Source organism: Furipterus horrens, unplaced genomic scaffold (genome assembly GCF_987537825.1).
Source record: "Furipterus horrens unplaced genomic scaffold, mFurHor1.1.pri manual_scaffold_3, whole genome shotgun sequence".
NCBI classification, from domain to species: Eukaryota; Metazoa; Chordata; class Mammalia; order Chiroptera; family Furipteridae; genus Furipterus; species Furipterus horrens.
Genome location: NW_028327173.1, coordinates 51157192 through 51170520, shown reverse-complemented (window position 1 = coordinate 51170520; position 13329 = coordinate 51157192). Strand labels below are relative to the sequence as shown.

General features: G+C 35.5%; 1 protein-coding gene across 8 annotated transcripts in view; it reads right to left on the bottom strand.

Moving 5' to 3' along the window:
* Window positions 1-13329, bottom strand: part of SRSF11 (serine and arginine rich splicing factor 11) — a 57836-nt gene that overhangs the window by 7115 nt on the left and 37392 nt on the right. For all 8 annotated transcript variants that reach the window (XM_090269608.1, XM_090269600.1, XM_090269601.1 and 5 more), the window contains exons 8-10: window positions 12139-12220; window positions 5435-5566; window positions 3811-3900 (exon numbers count right to left, since the gene is read on the bottom strand). In XM_090269608.1, the coding sequence (XP_090125734.1) occupies window positions 3811-3900; window positions 5435-5566; window positions 12139-12220 (304 nt within the window). The remainder of the gene's footprint in view (window positions 1-3810; window positions 3901-5434; window positions 5567-12138; window positions 12221-13329) is intronic.

The following is a 13329-nucleotide window of genomic DNA, read 5'->3' as shown; positions in this document are numbered from 1 at the left end:
AGGGCAGATAAAGAGCTTCCCAGACAAGAAAAAACTAAAGGAGTTCATCACCACCAAATCATTATATGAAATGCTAAAGGGACTTATTTAAGAAAAAAAACATAAAAACTGTGAACAATAAAATGGCAAAAAATACAAATCTACCAACAGTTGAATCTAAAAAACTAAGAAAACAAGAGAGACAAAATCATGGATAAAGAGCATGTTTTGACGGTTGACAGATGGGAGGGGGGGTAGGAGGGAATGGAAGAAGAGGTGAGGGGATTAAGAAGTACAGATAGTTACAGAACAGCCATGGGGATGTAAAGTACAGCATAGGAAATGGAGTAGCCAAAGAACTTATAAAGAAGACCCATGGACATGAACAATGGTGTGGGGATTGCCCGAGGGAGTGGGGGTGCTGGGTGGAGGGGGGGCAAAAAGGGATAAACCAGGACAACTGTAACAGCACAATCAATAAAATAATAAAAAAAGACATCACGATGACATCAGAAATGTAAAACTTGAGGAAAGACTGATTAACCAAAGTTCTAATTCAAGAGATAAAACCCATGTGAAGTAAATTATTTAAGAAATCAGTTTTTGATTCACACATCAGTGTCCAGGAAAGATATAAGATCACAGCTTCTAATATATATGTAAGGCAGGTGCTAATAAAATCGAAATAAACAAACATACACCTCTTTTGAATCATTAGGTAAAATTTAGAGAACTAGATAATGATAACAGAGATCCAACTGATTCCCTGTACTCCAGTAAACAATGTCCCTCTGACCCTGCTTTGACCAATCAGTGTTTAAGATGTACAGCCTTTTGCCTCTCTTTTAAGTGTGGCCTTAAAAAAAAAAAAAAAAAAGAGAAAATCTGCTTCTATTACGATTTTCAAATGTTATTAGGAATTGCAAGATGAGCATTATAGAATTTAAGTATAAACAAAATAAAAATAAAACCCTATACTTTCATTTGTCTAGTTTCCATAGAAGTTCCTCTGACCCCTCGCTTAAATCTTCACAGCCCTGTGTGACCCAACACGCCTCCCCCACCAATCCCCAGGTTCTGGAAACATTACACACAACTCTTCATTCATCAATTACTTATTAAGTTTGTCAGGGCTGCATACTTCATACTTCTGCTACTGTTTTGTGTAACTGACATTCCAAATTCAATAGACGGAATAGATATTTTATGTGCCCCTTGACAGACTAGCACGATTGCAAACACATAGCTGGTATTCAACAAAAACTTATAGAATGTGCTATAATTTTAGGTGATCCAATAATTACACAGCGCAAGGTGCTTTTGAATAAGTACATTAAATAAAGCAATAGGCAAAAAAAAAAAAAAAAAAAAAAAAAAAGCATTGTTTTTAACCTGAGAAACATACACGTTGCACAGCATAGCACTTCCCATGTTTTATGACCTTTTGCACTTAAACCAGGTTTCATTTTCTTTTTTAAATAGTTGGTCCTCCATATCCGCAGGTTTCGTTCCCACAGATGCAGAGAGCTAACCGTATGTATTATTCTATGCCATTTAATATAAGGGTCTTGAGCTTCCTTGTATTTTGGGATCCACAGGGGGTCCTGGAACCAACCCCTTGCCCCGACATACCTGGAGGACGACTGAACTTACCTTTTCTGAAAATATTCCTCACCCTGAAAAGAAAGCCCATACCCTTTGGCCATCAAACCCCAACCATTAACCTACTTTTATCTTTATAAACTTACTTATTCTGGACATTTCATATAAATGGAATCATACAATTTATCATTCTTTGTGACTGACTTCTTTCATCTGGCAAGTTTTCAAGGCTCATCCATACTTTAACATGCATTAGTACTTTCTTTTTATTGCTGGATACTTCATTGTATAGATATACCATTTTGTTTATCCATGTTAGTTAACACAATAACTGCCATGTGAGTTACATGTAACTCACCCTGGTTTTAAGCCTGGAACCCTGTAAAGCGTACACAACTCACACGTCACTTTACCTTGGGTGCCTTGTGGCACATAGGCAACTCACACTTCCATGCTATAACATACATATTACATGACGAGTGGCCTCAAGGACAAAACCCTGCATATGGTTTGTGAAAATCTTACTGATGGTGTTATTGTTAAATACTGGCAATTTAAAAACGTGGATCAAATGAATAGAAGTTAATTTATTTTCTATTTATTTTAACCTTTAAATTTCGCTAAATCTGACATGTAAACAAAAACACTTCCTATATGACCTGTTTCCAAGTTTTCCAATTAATTTTTCATCAAATCATAAAGAAATACTTTGTTTTCAATGTTTTTATTCTATTTCCGTAATAAAACATTGTGGGTCCAGGGAAACTATTTTTTCTTCTAGTGTAGCAGTCAATGTGTTAATGACCATTTGGGTTGACTTTTTGGTTATTATGAATAATACTGCCATGAAAATTTAGTGTGCAAGGTTTTGTGTGGAATGTTTTCGTTTCTCTTGGGTATATCCCTAGAAGTGAAACTGCTGTGTCAAAAAAACTCTGCGTTTAACTTTTTAGGAATTGCCAAATTGTTTTCCAAAGTAGTTATAAAATTTTACATTTTTACCAGCAACAAACAGTATCAGGTTCTCCGCACTGTCACTAACACAAGTTATCACCTGTCTTTTTAATTATAACCATCCACGTGGGTATGAAGTGGTTTTGACTTGCATTTCCCTGATGACTTATGTACATTTCTTCATGTTTATTGGGCACTTGCATATGTTCTTTGAAGAATTAATTTTTTAATTGGGTTCTCTTTCTAGGATTGAGTTGTAACAGTACTTTATATTCCAGATATAAATCCCTTTTCAGATATATGATTTACTATTTGCTAGCAATCTGGACTGTCTTTATTTTCTGGATAGTATTCTTTGAAACACAAAAGTTTTTAATTTTGATGACTTCCAAAATTTTTATCTTCTGTTGCTTATATCTCTGATGCCATATCTAGAAAACCACTTACAAATTCAAGGTCATCAAGATTAACTTCAATGTTTTCTTCTAAGAGATTTTTAGTTTTAGGTTTTACATTCATCCATTTTGAATTTATTTTTGTATCTAGAGTGATCCTCTTAGCATTTAATAAACATGGTAAAAAAGCAAACACTGCAGCAAAATGTGTAAAATAGACTGGAAGACAATAGAATTAAGTATGGCCAGCCCTCACTAATTTCATATAAATTCCAATGTTAAGTGTGAAAAACATATTCCTGTGGACTGAAGTTTGAAACACTGAATTTTCACACTACGGTAGGTTAAAAATAGAAATATAAGTCTAAGAATTATACAAATTATAAGTGCTTCCCATTATTTTATCAATAAACCACTACATATGGGGGGAAAAAATTCTTGAGTATTAACATGTGGACATTTAAAATATGACTTGCTGTAATAAAATAAATTTTTACATACCAATTCAAATCAGGTTGTGAAATGCATATAGCAAACATAAAACTGACCTCTGCCGAATTTCATGTTATTTCAAATACACTCTACATCATAAATATTTAGTAAGAAGATGAACTTTAGGTTATTCTTCACAAATTGCCTCTAAAAACTGTCAACACTAAAATATGTACAGGGATGGGCAAAAGTAGGTTTACAGTTGTTCACATGGAAAATAATTAGTAAATAATAAGAATACAAGAATAAACTGTGTTTTGCTCACTTACAGCTGAAAACCAACTTTTGCCCACCCCTTTATGTACTGGAAAATACTTAATATTCACATCCTATTGATATCCTTGCAAACAAAGTTTTTAAAAAATGCCAAGAATTCCTAATGCCTTACCTGCTTGCACTTCTGGACCGTCTGGCTGTGCTATAACTTTTTGGTGGTGTTTTGGAACGTTTCTTTTCTTTGTCTTCTTTCTTTTTGTCTCTAATCAATGAATACAATTTATGAATGCATTAGAAATTTCAGCTAATTTAAATTTATACAGTACTACAAATAAAAACAAAAACAGTGAGACCTAATTCCATTCTTAAAAGTATGAGTGTTATTCTAATAGATACTGTATAGAAATATAATTCAAGGGGCATTATTTAAGGTAAAAAAAAATTTTTTTAAATCCCATTTCCTGGTATTCTACAAAAACTACTCTCCAAAAGAGCAAAGTAGACTGTGACAAGAAAATGATAAAGAGTATTGAACAGTTTCTTGGTTATCTGGCATAAAGACCAATAGTTTTAACAATGAGCTCTAGGCTTTTCAAGTCCTTTCTCTCTCACTGATTTCTCTGTTTCCCAGCCCACTGGGGCTCTATGTTCTCTGGATAAGGTATAAACTCCGAAGTGTGAACAGAATATCTTTCTGTTTATCTGTCTCCTTACATTTTCTTGACCCCATTTCCTGGTCTTCCTGCACCAATATACTTGCTATTTCAAGGATTCATGCTAAGTCTAACAACATTCTCTACCTGAACCCCTGCCCCACTCACTGGGTCCAATTAAATCTACCTCAAGGTTACATTCATGAGCCTCTTCCAACATCTCTAACAATCCTGTGTACATTCATCTCTTCACTAGTATAAAGTTAGTTGAGGACAGGAATGGCTAATTCTTCTTTATATTATAGATGCTTTATTTAAAAAGCTTGTTTGAATGACTGAATTAAAGGATGACCCACTCTGTAAAACATGACTAAAAGCTCCATTATGCGCTGAAAACACAGCAAAGCTATCCCAGAACTTATGTTCCAAGGTGAGTCTCATGTTTACCAAGATTCAATTTTGTTGGGCCCTGCTGCTCTTTATTTTAATAACATAGTTAAATACACAAATGGGTGAAGTAGTATGAAGAACTGCTTCTAGAAAAATAAGGCAAATATTTTAGAAAGAGATAAAGGGCAGTTATGAAAGTATGTGTGACAAATATAGAAAAAACAAATAAATAAAGTAGGCAATTTTCCAGGAGAGTTCTCTTGCCACTTTAAAGCAATTCAAAGAAAAAGATTGATTTGGTATTGCTACTCAAGACTAGGTATACTAATTTAAAAGGTTTTGCCTTAAATGAAAAAGACTGATTATTGAATGCACGTTAAAAGCTGAAATAAAATGTTAGGGCAGAGATATCTGTTTCTTCATAAATCCTCACTTCAACTCTCTACTGGTTCCAAATAATGGTTTAAAAGACTAAGTATGATTTAGACTCTGATATATAGCAAATCTTAATAAATCTCAAGTTTACAAAGGAAACAAGAATATAAATGTGACTTACTATAATAATATAAATATAATGTAATAATTCAAATAGGGATGTGAAATGTAACCTGACAGCCTCATCTAACTTTTAAGTTTCTTCCCCAGTCTAGCCCTATCCCCCATTACCACTTATTTTGTCATTAAGTAGCACAGTATCTGGGGTCTGGGAACTCTAAAATTTGTCTTCCCATTAGCGTTAACATTCTACTGTACCTGGTTTTTGATGTGCTCCTTGACCTTCTACCTCTTTCTCTGGAATGAGATCTTCTCCGTCTTGGACTTTTGGATCGTCTCCTGCTCCTTGACTTAGAATGTGATCTCCTTCTCGATCTGCTTCTTGATCGCCTAATAAAAGAAAGCCAATACACACAAATAAACATAAATAGACTAATTCTGTTTGCGACTATTTCACATAGCACCAGATAAGAATCATCTAATTAATGGGCCAACCATCAATAAGTGGGGATAATTTCTTGCCAGTTGGTGCTATTATTTAGTCCATATAATAAACATTTTTGCTACCCAAGAAGTATGTAATACCTTTTGTTCAAACCTGTCAAACTAATCCTATGCCCAATGAAACTACAACACTGACCTTATAAGTAGATACACTTTGCCTCCTTGTGCAACCATAGAAAGAATTACAACCAAATCTCAAAACTAATGACACCCAGAACCGTCAAAATCGAGCTGTATGGAAGGCTGACAACCAAGGATATAAAGAACACATTCATCCAGATCATCCAGATGGGCACAGTTGTGGAGACAAGAGGAGAGGCAGTGTGGCCTGGAAAGGTGGAGGCAGTGGAACAGATGGGAAGGATCCTTTGGGAACAAGCAATCCCAGCCACAAGCCAGACCGCACAGCCCAGGGTTCCAGGACCCAGAAGACAGATCCTGTTATTTCTGGTTGTAAAAACCAGTGGAGGTGGGGTGGGGGTGGGGAGTGGAGCAATGGAAGTTACTGCTGAATTTACACTGCTTACACTGCCAGCAGTCTTAGTACAGATGCAAACATACCCCCTCTGGAATTCACTACTGGGGAATCAGCTAGAAGGGTGCCAGTTACACACTGGTGGTGGTGGTGGTGGGGGGGGGGGTTTGAAATCACTGGCAACCGGTAAGCGTTGGGCTAAACTGCCAGAAGCTAGAAAGTGGCACTGTCCCGTTTCCAAGCCCTCCCTACACAGCCAAAAAGCAGTGAAGCTGGTTGCACCACCCTGGCAATTACCCAAGGCTCCGCCCCACACAATTTACAGGTGCCTTTTCTACACAGGACATGCTACTAAGACAAGAGAGTCAAAGCAGCTCTACCTAATACACAGAAACAAACACAGGGAGGCTGCTAAATTGAGGAGACAGAAATATGGCTCAAATGAAAGAACAGAATAAAACCTGAGAAACAGAATTAAGTGAAAAGGAGATAACCAAGCTATCAGATACAGAGTTCAAAACTCTGGTTTCAGGATGCTCAGATAGCTAGCTCACTGAGTACTGCAAAAACATAAGGGAAGAAATGAAGGTTCCATCAGGTGAAATAAAGAATAATCCACAGGAAACCAGAGAAGGGAAGGAAGCTGGGTTTTCAAACCAACGACTAGGAACATAAGGAAGAGATAAAATTTCAATGAGAAAAAAAATAAAGAAGCAAGATTTCAAAAACAGAGGATTAGGCTTAGGAACCTTTGGGACATTTCCAAATCTGCCAGCATTCAAATTATAGGGGCACCAGAAGGAGAAGAGGAAGAGCAAGAAACAAAAAACTTATCTGAAAAAATAATGAAGGAAAACTTCCCTAATTTGGCAAAGGAAACAGACATACAAGTCCAGGAAGCAGAGACTCTCAAACAAGTTGGACCAAAAGAGGACCACACCAACACACATCATAATTAAAATGCCAAAGGTTAAAGATAAAGAGTGAATATTAAAAGCAGCAAGAGAAAGGCAGAGAGTTCCCTCCAAAGGGGTGCCTCTAAAACTCTCAGCTGATTTCTCAGAAGAAACTTTGCAGGCAAGAAGGGACTGGCAAGATATTCAAAGTGATGAAAAGCAAGGACCTACAACCAAGATTACTCTACCCAGCAAAGCTATCATTTTGAAGGGAGGGGCATGTAAAGTGCTTCCCAGCTAAAGGAGTTCACCATCACCAAGCCATTATTACATGGAATGTTAAAGGGATACATTTACGAAAAAGGTCAAAACTATGAGCACTGAAATGACAACAAATTCACAACTATCAACAATGGAATCTAAAAACTAAAAACAAAAACAAACTAAGCAAACAGAACAGGAACAGAATCATAGGTCTGGGGATCATTTGGAAGATTATCAGCTGGGAGGACAAAGGGGGAAAAAAAAGTGCAGGGATTAAGCAGCATAATTGGTAGAAACAAAATAAGACAGGGGGGTGTTAAGAGAAGTATAGAAAATGGAGAAGCCAAAGAACTTACAAGCGCGATCCATAGACATGAACTAACGTGGGGTATTGCTGGAGGAAAGGTGGGTACTGGGAGAAGAGGGGCAAAGGGGGAAAAATTGGGACAACTGTAATAGCACAATCAATAAATATATTTAAAAAGGAAATAAAATGATAGCAGAAAGGATTAAACAAATACTGCTAGAGAAAAAAATAAAACCCAAAACAAACAAAAACCACCTTCCAAATTATACAGAATTTCAGCACATTCATATTTGATTCCTAACTATTGCAGGTTAAATCTATCAATTACCAAATATTTATTATACATATATTTACCACATGCTTTACAAATACTAACTCATTTTATCCTCATAATAAGCCTATAAGATAGGTAGCATTATTACTCGCATTTTATAAATGGAAAACACTTAGTGTTACTTTCTAAAATTTTTAAAATTATTTACTTATTTTTAGAGAGGAGAAGGGAGGGACAAAGTAGGGAAATATCAAGTGTGTGGTTGTCTCTCATGCGCCAAGGACTAGGTCCACAACCGAAGCATGTGCCTTGACTGCGAATTGAACCAACGACCCTTTGGTTTGCCAACTGGCACTCAATTCACTGAACCACACCAGCCATGGCTCCTTCTACAATTTTTAACTGGTTTTCTCTGAAATATGATTGACTTCTATAATTTACAACTTAAGAGCAATGCAGCCCTTGTACAGATTTATACAATTCAGTACAAACTGCCTCTTACTCTAATTTCTTCTGTTTCTAATTATGATCAATTCTTTCCTGTTGTGTAACAGAAATGTTTCTCTCTACACCCTCTTTCCTAGTCTTACCCTCTCCCACCCTGCTATGCTTTCTTTTTGTTCCAAAAGTACAATTAATCTCTTGAGGTTGTCCATGATCTTCCTTCTTATATTTTATTCTCTTCTAAGATTAAAAATAAACTGCAACCCTTTTCTTAGACTTCAACTTCTAGTGACCATTCAACCTCTTTCTATTAAAGTTTTCCAATATACTCTAAACTTTCTTGCCTTCCCTTTTTCAAGGTGCCAGAGAGGTCGGACATTTTATAAACGGAAAAGATCTTATGGATAAGCCAAGCCAGCTAACAGCTGGGCACATTCATTGCTTTAACCTCTTTGAGCCTCTTACTACTTCAGCACACAAGAAGAATAGCACTTACATTACAAAATAGTTGTAATTTAAATAAAATTGTGGTGTCTAGCGCACTGGCCTTAGTATAGACAGATTCTCCAAGTGTTAAAACTAAGCTATGCGAGCCTAGCTGGGCGGCTCGGTTTTTGGAGCATTGTCCTGTACACCAAAAGGCTGAGGGTTTGATTCCTGGTCAAGGTGCATACGAGGGGCAACTAATCGATGTCTGTCTGTCTCTCCAAAACCAATAAATATACACTCTCAGGTGAGGGTTAAAAACAAACAAACAAAAAAACACACACAGGAAAAAGCACTAGCAAAAGAAACAAAAGAAACAGACAAAAACAAAACAAACAAAAAACAAAAACAAAGAACTAAGCTATGAGAGCAATGACCTAGAAGATTAGAATTCTAAGTAGTATCAACACGTCACCGAAGTTGGTATTTTGAACAAAGAAAAAGAAGTTCCTCAGGGTGATATGAGAAAGTATTAGGTAAAGATATGAAAAAGCTTTAGGTAGAAAGGAACATCATGAACCAAAACTTGAAAGCATAAAGAAAAGGATATGTTTAGCCCAGTATTGTGGTCAACTTATGGGGTGATAATTGACAAGTGTAAAAAGAAAAACTGGACTCAAAAGTAAAAATCCCTGAATGCCATTCCAAGGTTTTATTTAACACCTTATTAGAGCTATAGGGAACTTCTCAAGGTTTAATAAAGAGTTGTGACATGATCCCATTTTGGGTTTTTGAAAGACATCTTTAAGAATAAGGCTGGGGGAAGGTAGGTAACATGAAATAAAATAGATAAGCCAGACAGGCCAAACATGTTAATATTTTCCTAATTATTGAACGTTTGTGTCCCTCCTAAAATTCTTATGTGACATAATCTACAAAGTGATATTTTAAGGTGGGATAGCCTCCATGAATAGAAGTAATGTCCTTTTGAAAGAGATCTTAAGAGACCCCTTGCTCATTACCACTGAGGACACAGCAAAAAAATCGCCCACTGTAAATAAGTAGGTCCTCACCAGACAGCAAACTTGCCAACACCCTGATTTTGGACTTCTCAGCCTCCAGAACTGTGACAATCTATGTCGTTTATAAGCCACCCAGTCTATAGAATTTCTACTATAGCAGGTGAATATATGAAGACACTGGCCAAGAATGATTTGATAATGCCATGGGGACAACGGCGTCAAAATTATTTTCAAAATAACAGTTATCATTTGCCCTTTTTTCACTGTGTTGAAATTTGTGCTAATGGTACAAAAGCAATGGTGGTGTAAAAGTATTGGCATCTCTTTATCACAGACTAAGGTAGTGGCAAATGAACTGCTTTAGCAGACACCGTATTCTTCACTGCCATTTGTAGTAAGTACTTGCAGTAAAGAACAAAAAGAAAGTGTCATTTCCAAGGGATGTCTTTAATAAAGCAGTAGTAACAAATATTAATTTTATTAAATCTAGCCCCGAGTCCTACTAAAAGTTTTATTATTAAGTAGTTAATATTAAATCTAGTCCCTTGCGCAATATCCCATTCAAAAAAATGGCAAGTATAGGTAATCACCTCTGATATTTACTAAAGTTCAATGGCTGTATCAAAAGAGGCACTTGCGGACTGAGTTTTAAGCTTAAATTGTCTTTTTCATGAAACATCACCTTTACTTGAAAGAACAACTGGTAAACTATGGTTGTTCCGATTTGAGTATTTGGCAGCCATTTTCTTGAAAAAATGAATGAAGACTATCATTTCAAGGGAAAGAATTCAATCTGTTTCCAATGATAAAAATCTGAGCTTTCAAGAGGAAATTTTGGAAAACTTGAACCCGCCATTGTGAACTGACAGCATTTTCTGAGAAGATTTCTGGTGGTAGCACTAAACGTCATTTTTGTCTTTATGGCAAAATGTGTCAACATTTGAAAACTTGCATAAAGCAATGAATTATTTTGCAAATCACCAATGCACAATTTTCCAAAAGCATGTTTGGCGAAAAGACTGATCCAAAGTGTTACTTTCCCATCCAAAGTGTTATGGAGGATCAATAGATTTTAATATAACAGTGTATGAAAGGTTCATTTATGGTTTCAGATTCCCCATTTCAACTATTTTTAAGAAACTATCACTTGTCAAGTTTTGCTGTTAATCAAGGACGACTAAGACCCTGGCTGGTGTGGCTCAGTGGATTGAGCGTCAGCCTGCGAACCAAGTGTCGCTGGTTCAATTCCCAGTCAGGGCACATAACTAGGTTGCACGTCAGGTCCCCAGTTGGGGGCATGAGTGAGAGGCAACCACACAGTGATGTTTTTTCTCCCTCTCTTTCTCCTTTCCCCTCCCTCTATAAATAAATAAATAAATAAATAAATAAATAAATAATACATACATACATACATACAGATGACTAGTTGCAATTTCCATGAAGATTATAAAATAACTTTTGCCTTTTCTATGTTTTTGTGAAGCCAGATTTTCCCTATATAATAACCAAATAATATTACAGTAGGTTGAATGTAAAATCTTGTGTCTATATTGTAAACATTAAAGAAGTTTGCAAAAAAGTAAAACAAAGTTACTCTTCTAATTTTCTTTAAAAGTTTAGTTTCAAAGCTGTGGTATTATGAATGGGTTTACTGTCGTTATTTTTAAATGATAGTTTAAAAATTTAATATGGATGGCCTACATCAACAGCTATAACCAATGTAAACACTATTTGGGGCTCTCAAATTTTCTATTAAGCGTAAGAAGGTCCCAATGCCAACAAATCTGAGCCACTGGTGTAGAGAGTCTTACAAATTCATAAAGGATGTCATGTGAAGAAGAGAATAAACTTAGTCTTCCTCTAGGCAGGATAAAAACATTATACTATCAATTAGTTTATCCAATAATACAAAACAATCTCAAAAGAACAGCAACTTGGGTGATTGGCAAATAAATACTCATGTATTAGAAGGGTAAATGTGCAGGTTGATAGATGACCTTCCAATTTGTCTTAGTAGAGTACAGTGAAAAGCCAGAACTAGAATTCAAAGTCAAAAGTTTCAAGTGCAGTTCTTCCCATAGTACTAACTCAAGTTAGTGCTTAAGTTACAGTGCCTTACTCCTACCCCTGAATATTTTTGGGTTTAAAATATCAATCTATTTTAGCCCATACCTTTACTCCATTTTATACATATGTGAACACTTATTCACACACTGAGCTAACAACACTTGTTACTAACACACGCTTTAAGCAGGAGCAGCTAAGCAAACAGGCAGCCTACTAAGGATGTGACATGCGGTAATGATCTTTGTCTAAGGCACAACTCAATACCAAAGGCAATCAATCTAACCTGTGCCTAGATGATGAGGGTGTCCTCCTCCTCCTAGAGCGTGATCTTGATCTTGAGTGCCTTCGTTTTTCTTCTTTTTTATCTGGATTTAAAGAAAAGAATTCCGGATTTTAAAATCACCAAATAGATTAATCCCATTCAGGGATTTATCTTAAGAATTTCTTTATCCTAATTTTCAGTGCTACACATCCTTAAATGTTACAAATGATCCTTTTACAATCAAAATGTTGAAACTTTACTAAAGTGATACAAATTGTCCAGGGATTTAAAAGATTCAAATTAGACTTCTGATTTTCAGCTAGTCAAATTGACAAGTTCATTTTCTTGACCCAGGAGGCTATCAAATGTTGTCCATAAAGTAATCTATGAAAAGGGTTATCTTTCTCATCCATTATTCTTTAAAGGTTTACAAACAAGGAGTTCCTTTTCCACTGCTAGGTTTACTTCATCAAATATAATTACATTTCACCAAGATTAAAATTTTAATTTTTCACATGTTTATGTATTAATAACAGCTCCCCAACGAGCACTTACTGTAAAACAAATATTTAATTTAATGACAAATATACATTTAAAATTCTTGGTTCAGCAAAACATTTTTCTTTCTTCACCACTTACCTCTGTGGTCCTTTGCAAAATTCATGTGTATTTATAACTAAGTGGTTGATAAGTAGTCTCAATATTTAAGCTTGAAATTCAGAAAGTCATTCATTCACTGTCCTTACTATACTTCTGTGACAGAACTGGATCTTAGAAAGCTAAATCTGCCTCTATACTTCCTCACTAATTTTCAACTGTTTTAAGTGTAGGAGATAAATCTAGAAATTTCTTTAACTTAGGATCTAATAAACGAAATAAAGCCATTCCATTTATGGACAATCATCAAAGTGAGAATTAGTTCTTTTCACTTTCAGATCATTTCATTAATAGAATTCAACTTACTGTGATATTGTTATTAATAACTAACAAAAAGTCCTGGAGAAAAAAATTCATTAAAAAAACATTTTCAGTCATTCCAGTTATAAGCTTTCTTTCAATGAAGTTACAGCATGGTGTTCTAGCTTTGGAGAGATCCAATTGTGTATCTAAAAGCTCCTACTGTTTGATGTGTGACTTTGAGCTAATTAGTATTTTGTTAATTGAGATTAATACACATAAAGCACTTGTTACTAATTTATCCAATATTTGATT